Source organism: Falco rusticolus, chromosome 3, assembly GCF_015220075.1.
Source record: "Falco rusticolus isolate bFalRus1 chromosome 3, bFalRus1.pri, whole genome shotgun sequence".
In the NCBI taxonomy this organism is placed as follows: Eukaryota; Metazoa; Chordata; class Aves; order Falconiformes; family Falconidae; genus Falco; species Falco rusticolus.
The window spans coordinates 14851917-14871051 of NC_051189.1; the positions used below are offsets into that span (position 1 = coordinate 14851917).

Sequence of the window (19135 nt, forward strand, 5' to 3'; positions counted from 1 at the left end):
CCACCTCCTCCACTGCTTTTATGAGCACGATCCTCAATTGATTTCCGTCCCACCCCTCCAGTTGCTTCTTCAGTGCTTCAATTTTTTTCGCCCAAATCCATTTTTCAGTGCAACTCCCACGCAGTTCTTTTCTTGGCTTCCTCCTCCTCTTGCCTACTCTACCTTTCAGAGTCTCATGACGTTTAACAATCATCTGTATGAGCCCAGAGCCTTTGTGCCGGAAAGCGGGATCACGTGAAGCAGTAGCAGCAGCAATCACATGGCCATATGGAGGGCTTCTGCTAATGCAATGAAATCAAAGAAACATGTTCAGGCAGGACCATTTCTCGGGAGTATTGGTCATATTTTTGCTGGCAGGACTGCATGCAAATCATTTTTTATGGGTATACACAAATCAGGTATCTCCTTTTTATGCTTACTCAGGCATTGCAGCCTTTAGTTGATATTTTCAAATTTATTTGAGCTGCGCAAGCATTTTATTAGAGTTATATGCTTGGGGTTGGACTCAATGATCTTTAAAGGTCCTTTCCAACCCAAACCCTTCTGTGATTCTGTGAAAACCATGTAAAAGCCAAAGTGCATTCTAATACAGTAGGTCCTTATATACAGAACATTAAAACCTTTGAATGGATATAGCCATATAATATTGCTCATTTTCAATTGTTCAGATTTGAGAATATTTACCATTCCTGAATTTCCTGGTTTCTATGGAAAGAATCCCAAATGCAAAGAGAAGGAAAACACATAGGATGACTAAATAAATCAGACTGAAACAGCAGATGACCATAATTACTTGAGTCTCCTGAGACCTAGCTGTCTTTAGAACAGCACATATGGGCACCAAAATCTAAGCTAAAAAAACCAACAACAACCCCCCAAAAAACCTTATTAGTGCTGTCTGTCAATTCCCAGGGTTACATGATCCAATAACAGATCAAGGATATGTTAACTTATTCAAAAATACTGGTTGTGAGGGGATGCTGGACTGTTAAACCACGTGGAGCATGCCAGGGATGCAAGGAAGGTGGCAGCCTGTGCTGCTGCTGCTCTGTGGTACGAGGGTGTCCAGCCGTCTGGGCAGTAACACAGCTCTCTTTGGGAGGGCTCAGGAGCAGCATCAGTAATAGCAGCTTCAAGGGTGTCAGTGAGACATAGCAGGACTTCTCTAAACATTACCTAAGTAGAAAGAGGGTAAAAATCTACCTAGTCAGATTGCTTCGAGTGATGACTTTACCAGCGGTGGCTGGAAGAAGCCGTCAGGCTTTACGCCACCGAGGGCTTGTGGCACACGGGCTCGAAGCAAAGGGGCCGCGGCTGGCTGAGGGGCTCGGAGAAGGAAAACAACCCAGCGCCGCAGGCTTGGCCCTGGGGTGTACCCGCCAGCGGCTGGCGCTGGGGAAGGGGCTGGGGAAGGGGCTGAGGCGCGGGCCGGGCCGCCGCTGCCACACGGCCGCCGGCGCGAGAAGCCCCGGTCTCCGGGCTGGGGACAGGGCTGGAGCCCCTCACCCCTTTTTTTTTTATAATAAAATTAAAAAAAAAAAAAAAAAAAAAAGGCAAGGAGAGGCACCGCCGCAGCCCCCCCGCGCGCGCCGCCCCCTCGCCCCCCCAGTACGCGCCCCCCGCGGGGCAGGAGCGGGGGGTTGGGGGGGCGGTGCGCGAGGCCGGGGGAGGGGGAAGGAGGAGGCGGGCGGCCGCGCGTGCGCAGAGCACTTCCTCGTTGGCCCCACGTAACGGCTGCGGGCGGGCGCCGGGCAGCGCGTGTCAGTCACCGGGTGACTGTCAGCGGCGGCGGGAGCCCCCGCCAGCCCCGGTCAGCCGCCCCCTCCCCCGGCCCTTCCCCTCCTTCCCCCCGGCCGGGGGGCGCAGCCGGAGCCCGCACAAGTTAGTGCCCAGCTTGGCGGCGGGTGGGAGCGGCGGTGGAGGCGAGGGGCGTGAGGGGGATCGGCGGCGGGGTGGGGAAAGGGGCTGAGCCCGGCGGGGTGGGGGCTGGCGGGCGCCGCTCCCCTCTCCTCCCGCCGCCCTCCCCTCAGCGCCGGCGGCAGGGCCGGGCTCCTCAGAGGCGGCCCCGTCCCCGCAGCCGTCGGGGGGCCGCAGGCAGCCGAGGGAGCGCTCCCCACCGGCGGGGCCGAGCGCGGGGCGAGGGGGCCGCGGCGAGGCCTCTCCCCCCTTCACCTCCTGCCCGGGAGGAGGAGGGGGCGGCCGGGGCAGAGGCTGGATGTAGAGGGCGAAGCCTCAGCCTGTCTGCGGCTCCGCTGCTTTGATGCTGGGGGTCTCTGCTGGCTGTTAACATCTTCCCTCTGCTTTTTTCCTCACCCCCACCCCTCCCCACCTTTTTATCCCTTCATCTTCCCCCCACCCCCACCCCCGGCGAAACTTGGCTTTCTCTCCTCCGGATCCGTGTGCTGGGCTCCTTCTGGGCTTCACCGGCGGGGCAGGATCATGCCGGACCAGATCACCGTGTCGGAGTTCATCGCCGAGACCACAGAGGATTACAACTCCCCGACCACCTCCAGCTTCACCACCCGGCTGCAGAACTGCAGGAATACGGTCACACTGCTGGAAGAGGTAAATCGCCCTCCACCTCCCCCCCCAACCCCCGCGGATTTTTTTTTGTTCCTTTTTTTTTTTTTTTTTTTTTTTTTTTGTGTCTTTGAGAAAGAGCATCAGGGCCACCCGCTCCAATCCACGGCAGCTAGAGGCGTTGGTATGCATGTAATCTGGTCTTTTAATTGTGGGACTTTGCTCTTGTGTTGAGCTAGTTACAGAAAGCTTTCCTGCCCTGGCGTCTTAAAGATTAGGGCGTAAAGCAGTTGTCTGAACTTTAATATTACTGTTGCACTTCTCGGTGGTTTTGGTGTTGGCAGTTGTTGCAGTAGAAAAAAGCGTTAATGTTGGGATTTTTAGAGGGAAGATGAAGGTTGGGTTTTGTTTGGGAGCATTAGCAGAGGTTTTCCCCAGCCACTCGTTAGATCAAGTCGGCACAGAACTCTGGCTGCAGAAACCTGCCAAAGGAGACTTCGCTTAACAAATGAGGTAAGGATGAAGGGATGAATGTGGAGTGAGGAAAATAATAAAACGGCATAGATGGTGGAAGGAGAGGAGCAAAATAGTGCAGCAGAGGCAGTTATACAGACTCGGCACCTCAACCTTGAAGCCTCAGTGTTTGGTTTGTTGTAATGCTTATTGTGTCATTTAAATGTTCATCCTGCTTTGCTGTTGAGAAACTGGAGTGTGAAAACATGTAAACTTCCAGAGCTGGTTTCTGTGGGGTATCAGCCCACTGCATCCCCTTTGAGGTTTCAGTGTGACTTCCTATGGACTGGGTCAGCAGTTACGAGGAAACAGCTTCCAAACGACCCTAAAACGAGACAGCATACAGGTCTTCTTTTGCCCTAGCATAATGATGCTGAAAGAAGACAGTTTTTTTGCTGTTGTTTCATCGATTGCAGTTAGCTGTTGGTTTTGTTTATACACTTAGTTCATCAAGTATTTGTCAGTCCTTCAGGAGCTGGCTGGTATGTAGGAGATGGATTTAATAGATTCTTTTTAGTTTTGCTGAATGTGTTGGCATGAGCAAAGCATTTGGTATGCAAGGACAGAGTATTAATCATGGCATTCTCCTGATAGTTTTGGGTATGGAAAATATAATTCCATAGGGTTAAAATTATTTAATGTTGGCTTAGTAGAAAAACAGTCAACATTCAAAATTTTAACAGCACTGTTGTTTACAATAATCAACTTGTTAATAGAGAGAATGTAAGATTGCATTTAAAATTATATATTTTATTTTTAGTATGTAACCTAGATTAACTTCTGTAACTTTTATGTAACTGTACCTTTTTTTTTTTCCTCATGTAAGCAAGCCATGGCTGCTTATAGATTTGTCAGAAATCAACCTGTTTTGGTTTGTGTTTGACAGTATTGCTGCCCCCTGGTCTTAACAATGTGGAATAGGTACAGCCATTGATATACTTAACTAGTGCAGTTGACAGTGTTCATAGAATTAAGTAAAAATATGTATTCTGTCATCACTGGTGACTTCTAGGGTAAAAATACGGTATAGTGCTTTCATGATTTGGGAGATAAATCAGTACAGTCTGAGTGTGGTAATGCCTGTGCAAAGAAAATCAAAATATAGATGATAAATACACAGTGTTCTGTACTATTTGTGTGGATTGTGTATATTTTCAAAGCTTTTATGTTTGATTTGAAAGCAGTAAATCAGAAGAAGAGAGAATAGTGGGTGCTTCTGGTGCTTGCGTTGCTTTTTCTTGAATGTCTTCTGTTTGTATAACTATTTTATGTGCCCTATTTAAACTGTTCGCAGTTTAAAATGATTGTGGAGTTGTTTTGTATTTCTTTATTATCTGCAAATATTACAAAAAAGCTTTATTTGATGGGGAAGAAAAAGATATAAATATGCTTTACTGTTACATACTGCAAAAAATCTGCAACTCTACCAATTTTTTTTTTATTAATTTTCATGGAGAAATACAGATGGTCAGAGTGTGGCAGGACAAGTGCTCTGTTAGTCTTGGTGTTTTTATTGTAGTTGTAGTTTGCATACGCGGTTCTGCTGCTGCTACTTTAAAGAAAGGTTGGTTTCTGTACATCTGCTTACCTAAGGCTGTGATTCATATGAAGCAGGAGATTGAAATTGAATGGTTGAAGTGGCTGTTATGTAGCTCTTACTACTGCTGCTATTGCCCATGCATCGTGGATGACTGAAGAGCTCTTCAAGCAGCTCCTGAACATCAGTTTTGAGCCCACTATATTAAGGCAAAGGGGTTGATCCCATCCTTGCAGCTGTTTGATTTTTAACTTAATGTTGCATGTGGGTTGGAGCCCTCAATGGGCTTTTGCAGGCATTGTCAGGCTCCGCACTGTTATTGTGCTGCAGCCTGAAGTATCTTAGGTCATTTTAAAGCTAACTTAATTCAACACAACCTGTACCTACCTCAGTGGCTATAAGCCAGTTTGTGGATAAACTTACTATTTTCTTTATTCTAAACAAGATTGAGAACTGGAACTATTTTCTGAACAGAAATGGTAGGTAAATTAAACAGATTTAATGAAAGTTAGATTCTTTCATAGCCTCTCAGTTTGGTGTAATTCCTGCCATAGCTAGATCAGTGGTTAGATCGGAACTACCTTTTCATAAAGAATGAAAAAAAAAAAAAAAAAGAAATAGACTGTTCTGCATGTGGCTGTGTCTGTCTAGTTGCATGAAGGTATTGCAGAATTGTGAATTTACTGTTCCTTAATCACAATTAACAAGTTCTCTGAAATAATATAGTAGATGACGAACTCAGTTGCTGTTTTTTTCACTTGGTTGTCCTCCAGTAGAAGTGCAGTTAGTTAAAGCGGGTGGATTGATACATATTCTCTCCTGGTTGTGACTCTTCTCCTATAACTAAAATTATTTTCAGAGGAGACTTTGGAACCACTTAGATGCAATTTTGGGATGAGTTTCAGGTGAAAAATCAGAGCAGGTATTTTTACCGATTCTGATGACTTGGCATTTTCTAAGTCTTTAGTGGAAAGCCCAACAAAATGCAAAGGCATACCCCCCAAAAATCGGAATCCTAGGAAAGATTCTCCGAAGGACTTCTCTGTGTGTTTGACTTATTTAATAATAATAATTTAAAAAGCACCACAACTACCACCCCCAACTTTATTTAAACCTATTGGAATATTATCAGAGGAGAAAATAGTAAATACATGCTGCAATGTAGCAGTTTATTGACTAGAAAGGTTTCATGCTGTGTTATTTAAACTAGTGAAAATGTTGTAAATTTGCATTTCTTTCCCTTATAAGACGAAAAATCAGATGGAAAAAAAAAAAAGACCCTATCATCTTTGTAGTCAGGCTTGGGAATCTTGCACAATAGTTATCAAAGAACTGCAAGATTATTTTAATAATAATTTTTCTAAAGCATGAGTGTTATCTTATGGCCATCAGTAGACACAAATTTTAAGGTTCACTCTATTGCTAAAGTAATGATTTTATTTTTTTTTGTTAACTGATGGGAAGGAACAAAACCATTGTGTTGTAGTCTAGGTCTAGTTTGAGAGAAGTTGCAATCTGTAGTCCTTTATGTGTTGATTTCTTCAGTGTAATGTTATGTTCATGCAAAGAAGACATTTTTAACTTCATATTTCTGCATGTAACTGGGAGAAGTTTTTTAATAATATTCATGTGAAGAGATGGATTATTGCATGTGTAGGTGGGTGGTTAATTACTTTTTTGAGAAAAAAGTTTAAATCCTACGATTGTACACAGATTACAGCATCTTAAAATATAGCCTCTGCTTTGTTCTGGGCAGATGTGCTTTTTATATCCACAATAACTCTGTGATTTGTGTTACTCAACTAGATTTTGAAGAGTTGATTTTAATCCTTTAGCTGATATTACTGTGTGAGCTAGCTGGAATTTTTAAGGAATGATGACATCTGTTCTGAGAATAAGTAGTGCACATGTGGGATCACCGCAAGACTGTCTTGATTGCCCTTCCACTGTGTCCCAGCTCCAGCTGAATGGGCATCTTTGCACTCAAGGGATAACTTGGTTATCATGACCAGGCAGTTCTGAGTCTTTCTCCTGCAGCAGCAGATGTTTTGCAGGACTATCTTGAGATACAGAGGTTAAGCTTAAATGTTTAAATTCCCTTTAGGCAGGCTGGTAGATAAGAAGGGACAGTTAGAAGCTGATGATACAATAAAGAATAGCTGCAGTTGTTTCTGATGCCTGTTTTGCTGTTATAATTTGGTACTACCTGGGCGTCTTTATTAAATTTTATTTATTTCTTTTGGTCTTCAAGGAGAAGTTAAAAACTCAAAATGTGCTTTTTGACAATTAGCTCTTGTCATATGCATCATTTTTAAAACATAAATATTTAAACTGATGAGTATAATGAAATATGGCTACAGATATGTTTGGGCTCTTTCAAAAAAAAAACAAAACCAAAAACAACTAACAACCCAAAGCACCATTCCCTCAATGAGTGTTGCTCATTTTGTGTCTCATTGTGTTGATTTGCTCAAGCTCAGAGGTCTGTTGGTCTAGACAGGTCCTGTAACAGATGCGTGCGTGCTGTGTCAGTGAAAGAATGACTGACTGGTTCCTGCTCAGCCTCGCATATGTTTTGTTGTTGTCAGTGTAAGTCTGGTATAAACTAAGATCACTTGAAAGGGGAAGATTTCTCAATGTTTCTCACCCTGTCATGGACACTTATATAAGGTTAGAGATGGGAAAGGGGAAAGTATGTTTGTTTGTTCTTTCTGTTTTGTCTTCCTTTTTGTTTTCTTTTAAAATAAGTTGTGTATGAATCCTTTTCAGTTTCCTGTATGTAACTTTCCCTTCATGCTTCAGTTTCTAGGAATTTTTCATTTTCTGCTGGGGGAAGGAATTCTGGGACAAGGGTAAGGGTCTGGGGTTTTTCCTCCATATGGTTTTGTAGAAACTTGTGTAGCACTGAAACTGCTATGCAATCAGTTCATCTATAGTGATTTCATATGCTTTTCTACCACAAGACTGTTTTGCAGTGGCAAAGCATTTTGTCAAGAGAGACAGGTGAAACCACTGAAGAGAGCAGAAGCACTTCCATTTAAAATGAACTTTTTGTTTTAGTTGGCATATGTACAGACTTTGTTCCTTAGCTTGGACTGTGAAAACTGGTAAGATCTATTCTGTGTATGTGTCTGAAGAGGAAGAAATTTTTCTATTGATTCTATCACTTCATTTCCCTTGAAGTGTCACCTCTATATAATTACAGCAGGTAAATTGTAACATTCTATTCCTTATCTGTCTTTATTTTTTAAATTAAAATATTTTTTTTATTTTTTGTGGAGGGAATCCAGGAGACTCCAGCAGCACTGGACTTTAAAACCAGCTTTTCCTAACCTTGTGACCCGTGACTTATGGTAGTCAGAAGCAGTCTTGCATCAGAGAGCTTTGTACTTAGGAGTTGATTCTTATGTAATATACCACAAGGAATCTTCAGTTTTCAATGAAATATGCTTTTTGGTAGCAAACAGTCCTAAAAAAAACAGATAAGAAAAGTTCTTTGCCTAGTAAATGAAACTCAGGATAATTATTGCTGTTCTTACGCTGAATGGCAAATTGCACCAAAGACGTAAAAATGGGTACATGAGCATTCTAAAATTGATGCCAGTGTCAGCTCATGGGTGACTCCTTATCACGATACTGAAAATGTGATGAAGAAGGAGATTTGACAGCAATACCCTGTATTTACAATAGCATGTTTCACAAAAACACAGTTGAGGATGCTTTTACATTTACTTGCTACAGTACTTATTAATTTAGGATGTAATTGGTTTTACCCTTCATTTGATAGTAGTGAAAACATGGTTGTAGTAAGCAGGCAATCTCCTTTTACAGAAACGTGACTGATGAGAGGAAAACCAAAAAAAATACTCACTGGTACCTCAAAGTTTCAGTCATGGTAGATTGGTTAGCTTTGCTTTTTGAGAATTTGTATTCATTTAAGACATTTTTGAAAGTACTTACTGCTTTTTGGTAGCTCATGTTTTTTTAGGAAAGTAGTGCTTCTTGTTTTGAACTCCCAGCAGGCTGCTTCATGTTTGCTCATCAGTTAGGAAACTGTGAAAGTGCTCTTTGGTGTACTCTGTTCAGTATGCCATTCAGATAAATCCTAACAGAGTGTGTGCCATGTAGTCATGGGAACTTGGGCCCTGATGGAGAAGAGAGACGCTTAAAGTGACATGACTTAATGTTGGTTTTGGCGTTTAGCTTGGAGTTCTGTGGAGATACCTTCTGTAGTTAAAAAGCAATAAAAGGGAGTAAGTTGTTTGAAGGAAAAAAAAAGTATGTGTGGGGAAACAATCCACAAAGCCATGTTTGTAATCCAACATGGTATCAGTGAAAGACTGCAGATGAGTGATTTGGAACAGTTAAATTTGTTCATTTCATTTCCTGTATTTTTCTCACTCTAGTGAGCAAAACTCAATTTTCAGAACTATTTTATAATGATGCGAATGAGAGTGCTTGTTAATAATTTTTAAAAACAGATGTGAAACAAATTTATAGAGGAGAACTGTAAGAAAGATCGTAAGATCTTATTTTGAATGGAATAGTACCTTGCAATAAAACTTTTAGACGGAATTGTGCCAAGAATGCTAATTATTAGTATTGTTTCAAGTGCAGAGGTAGGCAATATAAGCATGTTCTGAAAAAGGTGCCCTAAACCAATAGTATATTTTTGTATTTCATGGCAAGATTTTCAGAATCCTGTTAATAGCATATATCATGCTGCTTCTCCTAGAGACTGTTCTGTCAGGTTTGATTGATACTGGCCAGGAGGCCTGAAGTTTATTGGTGAGTGTGAGGGAAAACTCCGGAGATAATTGTGTGAGTTTTCTTTGCTGAAGGACTATGGCTAAGTGCAGCAAACAGTTATTTTATATTTCTAAAGAGACAGTGTTGATCTGCATTTTATATATATTGGGTTTTAAATACCAGTGGGCTAATGCTGAGGTTTTGTATAAGCGTTGTGGCAAGTAAGATTTTTGAGGACAGTGGGTTTCATTGTCATCTTGGGAAACTTTTCCTTCAATGCTTCTGTGAAAAAAGCAGCAAAACACTGTTGGGATCCTGTTTCCCCCTTTATACACATAGATGTGCGTATGGGCGTACACATTATGGTTGAGCCAGAGGGTGTATGTTTTTTCTTTAATAGCCATCTCAGTCTTGATCTTACTTGTTTTATCGTTCTTGTAACGATTGTTATCGGGAGAAATACAGAAGTCTTTCTGGTTTAGAAATAGATATTTGCCATACATATAGTCTTGTCTTTTGTTGGTTTTTCCTTGCCTAAGAACTAAAAATCTGATATGATGTTAGACAAAACTTTCTGCAAAATTAAAGTCTGTAGGACTGCAGGGCCTTTGACGTGGCCTGCTCTGGTAGCCTTCTTCCAGGTTGGTAAGAGATGGACCAGATAAGTGACCTGCAGGGTGGGTGGGATATTGACTGAGTTGCCAAGCCCAGAGGGCGGTGATCACTGAAGCAGAGTCCAGCTGGTAGCAGATTGCAAGTGGCATTCTTCCAGTATCAGTTTTGGGGCCAGTACTGTGTTGTGTCTTTTAATTGTCTGCGTGATGGGCTGGAGTATGATCTCAACGAGTATATTTGTATGATACCAAGTTGCTCAATATGCTGGCAGGCAGGGTCATCATTCAGTGGGACCTGGAGAAAGGGTCTGACAGGAGGAGCCTTGTGGGACTCACTGGAGACAAATATGAAATCTTGTGCCAGCGCTGGTTTGGCCCTGTGCAGCGGTACAGGCTGGCTAGAAGACAGGTTTCCAGGATAGGACCTTGGACTTGGGTGGATGAGAAGTTGAATATGTGTTGATGGTGACAAAGGCCAGCAATGAACTGGGCTGTGTTAGTAAGACTGCAGCCAGCAACTGGAAAATAATGGTTCTTCCCCTCCATCCAGCAACTGTGAGGCCATGTCTGAAGTACTATGTTTGGGGTTTGCCAATACATGAGAGAAATTAGATGCTGCTGCAAGTCCAGGTGAGGATCACCAAGATGATTAGGGGCCTAGAACACATCACTTATGGAGGGGAAACAGGATTTCCTCAACCTTAGAAGAGAAGCAAAGGGAAGGTTATACTGTTTTCTTCAAGTATGTAATGGAAGGAAACTGAGAAGGCAGAAATTCTGATATGATTTGAGGGGAGTTTGTGTGTGTAGTGTTTGTGGGTTTTTTATTATTATTATTTTGGGGGTGGTTTTGTTTGTTTGTTTTGAATCATGAGTCTGATGAACAGGTGCCCAGAGAGACTGTGGAACCTCTGTCCACAGAGACATTCAGAACTCTATTTGACTGTAGAAGTAGTCCTTAAAATAGTTTGGACTGCATAATTTAATCTTTGAAAAGATATGCAGATGGAGTAAAGTGGTTATTTACTTTCATGAACGTGTTTTTTGTTTTTTTTCAGTTAAAAGTTACACTGAAGTTATTCTTGGCAAACTGGCGCATTTAAACCTAATAAAACTGATGTAATCAAAGTAGATAACTTCTTTTTTTTTTTTTTTCTTCAATGAAAGACTTCTTTAATAGAGGAAATGGGATACTAGCATTTTTACAAGTCTGTTTTTCAGAATGTTTATCAAATTTGGAGTATTGTATGAATTTTAAGAATAACTTGAGTAGTTACTGTTTGACAAAGATACAGTTCTTTTTAAATGATCGACATGCACCTCTGGAAAGTCAGCTAATTTATTCTGCAAAGGAATGACTGTATTACAGTTTAAATGTCTCTGCTGGATTAACTTTACTTCTATGAGGAAGATGATCTGAATTATAAGTTCTAGAGCTCCTGCCTTGTATTTAGTTCACTGATTTCCTTTCCTTTTGTGTTATAGTTTACTTTTCTGGTAAATTATCTCTCAAATTTTTGATTCATAAAGCAAGACTTTGGTTTTGAAGAGGGAAACAATATGATGTTTCTTGATATTAAACTTAATCTTTTCCATAGCACTTCAGAAAAAAACTTCTTTGGGATCAGAGATGAGAAGGAATAGTGTCTAACAGGTATTTTTGCCAGAAGAGTTTATGAAACTACTAGGATTTAGATATCCTATTTTGTTTAGATTCTTAAGACTTCATTTCATAGAATATCTCAGGTTGGAAGAGACCCATAAGGATCATCAACTCCCTGTTCCTCGTGAGACTAAACCATTTGACTAAGAGCATTGCCCAGATGCTCCTTGAACTCTTGGAAGGCTTGGTGCTGTGGCCACTTCCAGGAGAAGCCTTTTCCAGTGACTCATCACCCTCTCAGTGAAGAACCTTTTCCTAATGTCCAGTCTGGAATTCCCCTGATGCCGCTTCATTCTATTTCCTCATGTCCTATCACTGGTCACCAAGGAGAGGAGATCAGCACCTCGCCCTCCATTGCCCCCCTTGAGGAACTTGTAGACTGCCATGAGGTCACCCCTCAGCCTTCGGTTCTCCAAGCTGAACAAACCAAGGTGGTGAAAATCCTTTAGGGCAAGACTTCCAAGGAGTGGCTGAGGTCACTTGGTCACCTTGCTCTGGACACATTCAAATAGTTTAATGTCATCATATTGACGCACCCAAAACTGGACACTGTTCTTGAGGCGGGGCTGCATCAGTGCAGTGTAAAGCTGGACAATTGCCTCCCTTTATGGGCTAGCTATGCTGTGCTTGATGCGCCCCAGGATGCAGTCAGCCCTTTAGGCTGCCAGAGCACACTGTTGACTCATATTCAACTTGCTGTCAACCCAGACCCCCAAATCTCTTCTCGTGGGGCTGATTTCCAGCCTCTGTCCCCCAGTTTGTATGTAGAACTAGGATTACTCTGTCCCAGGTGGAGAATGTAGCACTTGTTCACGTTAAACTTCATACAGTTGGTGATTGCTCAGCTCTCCAGTCTATTCAGATCTTTCTGTAAGGCCTCCCTACCCTCAAGGGAGTCTACAGCTCCTCCTGCTTTAGTATCATCAGCATACTTAAGGTACATTTGATTCCTGCATCCAGATCATTTATAGAAACATCAGAGTGCTGACACTAAATTTGAGCCCCAGGTGACTGGCAACCAGCCTGATGTAACCCAGTTACTAAAACTCTTTGAGCCTGACCCCTTAGCCAATTGCTCATCCAGTGTATAGTGGACTTGCCTAGCTGTGTGCTGGACACTTTGTTCGGAAGAATACTGTGAGAGACAGTATCAATAAAATCCCAAACCACCACATGCACTGGCTTCCCTTGGTCAAGTAAATGGATGGTCTTGTCATAACAGGAAATTAAGTTGGTTAAGCAGGACTTTTCCCTTGTGAACCCATGCTGGCTGTGACCAATGGCTGTGTTGTCTCTCAAGTGTTTTTTCAATAACTCCCAGAGCAATCTTCTTCATAATTTTACCAGGCACTGAAGTGAGACTGGCAGGCCTGTAATTACTAGGGTCTTCCTTCTTACTCGTCTTGAAAACTGGGACAACATTTGCCAGCTTCCAGTTGACTGGGACCTCTCCAGACTCCCAAGACCTTTGAAAAATAATACAGAGGTCCTTCAGTGACACTGGGCAGCTCTTTCAGTACTCTGGGATGAATCCTGTTGGGCCCCAGAGACTTAAGCACAACCAGCTGGAGTAGCAATACGTTCAGAGTTGGCTAGTTTGTTTAAAACAAGATGGAACCCTCCTAATGATTGCATGAAACTCACTTAACATTTTTGTTATACTTTGCTCCTGATAGAGTTATGTCAAAGTTTCACATTTTATTTACATCTAATTTAGAATTCAGAAATTTTCATGTTAAGCATATTGTTGAGGAAGTGTTTCAGTAATTAAATTTCAGTGTGTATGCTTTTGATGCTATTGAGAGAATTAGGTTTTGTTGTATTCCAGTCATTTTAGAATGAGACTGTCGTGTTACTGCTGCGTGTAGAAACTTGGATTTCTGAGATACTTTGGGTTTCAGTTAATGAAGACTATTTTTGCCCAAGTAATATTTAGATTATTACACTTTTCTGGAAAAGTGTTCTTTTGCTGCGCTCAAATTTGGCTTGCATGGCATTTTTGTAGAGCTGTTTTTGGTAGTTCTTAAGTCATGAAAGTGACATGTAGCACTACGTCACATTTAGTAGCACTGCTTGCTAATAATTGTAGAATGGTTTGGGTTGGAAAGGACCTTTAAAGATCACCTAGTCCAACCCCTGTGCCATGGACAGGGACATCTTTCACTAGATCAGGTTTCTCAAAGCTCTGCCCACCCTGACTTTGAATACTTCCCATGATGGGGCATCTACCGCCTCTCTGGGCAACCTGTTCCAGTGTTTCACCACCCTTATTGTAAAAAAAAAATTCTTATATCTAGTCTGGATCTACCCTCTTTTAGTGTAAACATTCCCCCTTGTCCTATCACTACAGGCTTTGCTAAAAAGCCTGTCCCCATCTTTCTTATAAGGCCTCTTTAAGGATTGAAAGGCTGCCATAAGGTCTACCCAGGGCCTTCTGTTCTTCAGGCTGAACAACCCCAACTCTTTCAGCCTGTCCTCATAGGAGAGGTGCTCCAGCCCTCTGACCACTTCCGTGGCCCTCCTCTGGCCCTCCTTTTACAGGTCTATGTTTTGTGCTGGGGCCTCCAGAGCTGGATGCGGGACTCCAGGCAGTCTCATGAGAGCGGAGTACAGGGGGGAATCATCTCCCTCGAGCTGTTGGCCATGCTTTGTTTTATGCAGCCCAGGACACAGCTGGCTTTTTGGGCTGCAGGTGCACATTGGTGGCTCGTGTCTGATTTTTATTTTTTTTTATAACTGTCCATGAGTATTCTCAAGTCCTTCTCAGGGCTCCTCTCAATCCATTCATCCCCCAGTCTCTTGATACCTGCACCTCAACCCAGGTGCAGGACCTTGCACTTGGCCTTGTTGAACATCATGAGCTTCACTTAATCCCATTCCTTAAGCTGATCAAGGTGCCTCTGGATGGCATCTTTTCCCTCTGGTGTATCAACTGTGCCGCTCAGCTTGGTGTGATCTGCACGCTTCCTGAGGGTGTACTGAATCCCACTGTAAATGTCATTAATAAAGATATTGAACAGTACTGGTCCCAGTATGGGCTCCTGAGGGACGCCAGTTGTTACTGGTCTCCATTTGGACACTGAGACATTGATTCAAACTTTCTGGATGTGGTCATCCAGCCAATTCCTTAGCCGTTGAATAGTCCATCCATCAAACCTGTCTCTCTCTCAGGTAGTGACAAGGATGTTGTGTGGGAGTATGTCAAAGGCCTTACAGAAGTCAGGGCAGATGACATGAAAGTATGTAAATGTGATGCTCACGGCAAAACAAACAAGGCCATTTTAATAAATACTTCTACATGTCAGTGTCATTGTCTTGAAAGTACAATACTATGAAAGTAGTTGTGCTGTTGTTTTATCCAGTGTGTATCAAGGAAGTGAAGACAACTGTTAGAAAAATGTAACAGTGATGTTAAAACAGACTTTAGACACTTTTGTTCAGTGATGATAGAATGCCTGTTTACAACCTTCAAGAACTATTTATTTGTTAACTGTCAATTTATGAAACTGTTGAATTTTAATAAAGTTGAATGATGCTGGGATGGGTCTGGGAAATTTAAGTCCATTGACATGTTGAGCAGTCCCTTCCATGCTTAGCATGTTGTTGTCTGGGAACTCAAGAAAAGTGGTCTGTAAAGTATAACAGAATGTGTAAACTCTTTGCCAGCCTTTGCCACGTTGTAAGCGTGCAGGACCATCATGATGGTCCATTCCTGTGTTCTTAATAATGTGATGTACAATGGTGGTGGTAAGTGTTCTTGAGGTGAGCAGGAATGGGTGGCTTTTAATGGAGAAGCTTAAATGTAAGATATACTGACATTCTTGTTGGTTATGTTTTATTTTGTATTTTTCTTCCCTCACTAAGTGTCAGAATTCTGGCGAAAATTATAAAACCAAGAGTAATGATGCTGTGACAATGCAAGTGGGGTATCCTGACTATGTCTGTTGTCCAATGCAAGCTTTTATGCTAGAGGAATGCTTATACTATCTGTATTAGTCATTAAGATGGAACTCATAACAGACAATGAGTGTGGCTAACTATAAAGAGAGAAGTGAATGAAATTGCCTTGAACGTTTTGACAAAGCTGTTTGTGTTTACTGTAAAACTGATCTTGCACACTGTGTTTTTCTAACCTTATAAATTATGCTTTGATTTGTTTTGGAAATTGTTTTTCATGTGAGGGAGGCCTTGCTAAAATTAAGCTTTTATGATTTAATTTGGGAAAAAATACTTAGACAAAATAACCCTATGCCTTACAAAAATCAGAATTGTATTATAGTTTTTTTAGTATATTGTAATGTCTGCAGCATCTGTATCAGTGTAATTTTTGTGGGGGTGTTTTGTGGGAGTTCTTCTGGTAATTGCCCCCCCCCCCCCCCCCAGCATCTTCAGGGAGGGATGAAAAAAGCCTGCAGAGGCTCTTTGTTGTGAAAACCTACTTAAATTAGTTTTCAGTGTTATGATACCAAGGGTGCTGGTGTGCAGATTTGAAAAAATGGTGGGATTACGTAGCTGATGTGATTTAAGCATGCAAGGGATGTAATGTCCTGTGGGGTGGGGTCACCTGCAGAAGCTTGAGTGCCCAAAATATTGTCTGCTCACTAGTACAGTTACAGGGAAAGAGATGCTAGCCTTCTTTAAAACCTCCCTTTTAAAAATGTTTATAGTCCTCTAGTGGTGGTTTTGTTGCCAAGCTAGTGTTGCTTTCACAGGAAGTGCTTGGAAGGAGATCTTGTTTAAACTGGCAGAGAAAATGTGAGAAGAAATGCATATTATTTTTTTTTTCATTGCTGACACTTTGCAGGTTGGTGAAGCTCTTTGTCATAGGTGATACTGACTTAAACCCTCAAATTCACTGCCTGCCCTTCCTTATCTCCCCATTTCATCTGAAGTACTTCAAATGCTTGCTTACTTGCTTTGTTCCATCATGTTTAGGATAGGTTCTTCAAAAATAGTGTTGTCCCTGGGTATGATACTTTCTGGTTAAAATATCTGTAACAGTGTTGCTGTACTTCAGCAAAGCCTAGTCTATGTACAGAAATCATTTGTAGTTTAGTATAGCTTCCTATTTTTCTCAACTTTCTTAATTGGGCAACAAGTTGCAGCAAAGCAGCTTCCTTTAAATTGAGTCAGTGAATATTGTGCATATTCTAAATATGGAAACAACTAATGTCTCTTTGAATCTTACAAAATGATTGGATATTTTTCTATAGTTTTAATATTTGCATGGAAAGCCAAGCTTGGTTGCAAATAAGCAATTACCTGCCTTTCTGTGCATTCCTCTTCAATTTCACTGGATTTATTTTTTGTTCTCTGTTGCTGTCTTTTGATGGTAACAAAGAGCTGTTCTACCTTATACTTTCCCCAGTCACTACCTTTATTGCTGCATGTCATATAACTTGTTCCTACAAGTAATGGTACTACTTCATTGGGTCCAGATGTGTGTACTGCTATCCTAAGATAATTATACAATAAAATTGATGTGTAGAAGTATTTATTAAAACAGTCTCATTTATTTTGCAGTGAACATTGCATAGTGTGATTATTTTTATAATACAACTATTTCTTTGAAACTCTGTGTGTGTATGTCTGTGTTTGCCTTAAAAAAAGCAAAGGGAAATAGGGAAAGTCAGTACAGGCAGTCTAGCTAGGTGCAGAGCATAGTTCATACTATAAACCTTGGAAACTACGACTGATACGGGGATTAGTGTGAAATCATTGATTGTGAATACAAAAGAATGAATGCATACTCATGAATACAAAAGACTGAATTACTGGATGGAGTGGTGATACTCTGCTGATAGTTGTAGTGTGCTGAAAGCACATGTACAATATGTACAAAGATATTTGAACGGATGCCTCTTCTCTGGTAGAATGATTTTGCCCATTATAAACATGCAGGCTGGACCTTTGTCCGTTTGCCAAAAGTTAAACCAGAAAGCTGTGATTTATGACTTGCTCAACAAGGCGTTTTGGAATATCTTTCATCAAGTTGCTATACGAATCTCTAATTCTGAAACAATCCCATAATCTGTGGTGGAGGAAGAAAACCTGAACTTTTTTCATCATAAAGCAATGCACAGTAAAGCTGGAGCTTTGCCTGAGACTTTAAAAGTAAGTAGATGCACCTGTAGAGAACACATTAGGTGCAAGAAACATGCTATCTGTGATTCCAGAGTATGAGTGCAGTGCAGTGCTTGAAGGACTTCCCACTCAGTGTGGACATGCACTGTGCTACCAGCCTGCTGCGTAGTTACACCACATCAAGAGTTTCTGGTGCTTCTGTTGGAAGAATTTGCAAAGAAGTTACAGCTTGACCATGATTGACAATTTTTAAATAAAGATTAGATCACTCTTAAAACAACTCTAGATGAACCTATGTTTTGATAAGGTGAATTTTTAACTATTGCTTATACGGGCTGTAAGACTTTTTAGTGTTATTTCCTGTCCAGCTGCAAAAACCTGTATGCAAAGTGAGCAACTGCAGTAAAAAGAAATGAAGATGTCTTTGTTGGTTGAATGCTAGATAAGTGAGTTTCATCCCTGTCTGGTTAATGAATCTGCTTGAGATATTAGAAAAGTTATGTAAACAACACATTTTGCAGGTGACCAGTAATTGGGATTTCATAGCTTTTGAGAGTTTGCCTTGAAGTTGAGTAGTCTAGTTGAATTAAAAGAATATTGAGGTCTCCAATTGAAGACAATTTAATCTATTCATTGAACATAAAAAACTTTATAAAATGCTTGTGTCCTGTGTACTTAACGTTAATGGAGGATTTTAACCCTAAGCTGTCATCTTACTTTTGACAGGGGTGCAGGCAAATTCATTCATATTGTAAAGCTCTGAGATTATAGTAGAGCCTTGTAAAACTCCAAGAGGAAATTTAGTATTTCTGTGGTCAGAGTGGGGTTTGACCAGCATGTGTATTTAACAGGAAGGAAAAAGAATGCAAGCCTAGAAGTGTATGATCAGAGCAGGCTGAAAATGCTTTAAAAAGGAGTTCACCACACAGCCTTTATACAAGATGTGCCAGAATAAGTTAAACCAAAAGGCTATAGAGACTCATGGTCATTTAGTGGCACAGTATAGAGGTGTGTGTCTTATGGTATCATGGTAAGATGTGAATGGAGCCTGCAGTTGGGCTTCTGTGTTCTATATTAACCTTACTGTTTTACCCTTTGTGTGAGGGTGTATACACACCTATCAGTGAAAAAAAATATAAGCGTACCTCAGTGCAAAACTGTCATGTGAATGGAGCTTCTTTTCTGTTTCTGTGCTATAGTTTTTGGCCCACTAAGCAAGGCAGATGTAGCATGTAGAGAAACGGTGCTCTTTCTTTAGCAGTATAGGCATTTCATTTGAATCAAGCTGATGCATAAAGAATAGGCATTGCCCTGAGCATATCACTTCTCTGCTGAAACTTAGACAGTCGATCAGTTTAGGGTGGTATAGAATCATAGAATTGTTCAGGTTGGAAGGGACCTCTGAAGATCATCTAGTCCAACCCCCTGTAGTGAGCAGGAACATCTTCCACTAGA

The 19135-nt window shown here is 41.4% G+C and overlaps 1 protein-coding gene across 6 annotated transcripts in view; it reads left to right on the top strand.

The window, feature by feature from the left end:
- The window catches only part of ASAP1 (ArfGAP with SH3 domain, ankyrin repeat and PH domain 1), a 161887-nt gene that overhangs the window by 27284 nt on the left and 115468 nt on the right, over window positions 1-19135 (top strand). For 5 of the 6 annotated variants that reach the window (XM_037378731.1, XM_037378728.1, XM_037378729.1 and 2 more), the window contains exon 3: window positions 2436-2565. In XM_037378731.1, coding sequence (XP_037234628.1) covers window positions 2436-2565 — 130 coding nt within the window. Of the gene's footprint in view, window positions 1-1715; window positions 1882-2435; window positions 2566-19135 lie in introns of those variants that run through there. The other variant, XM_037378734.1, reaches the window with a different exon arrangement.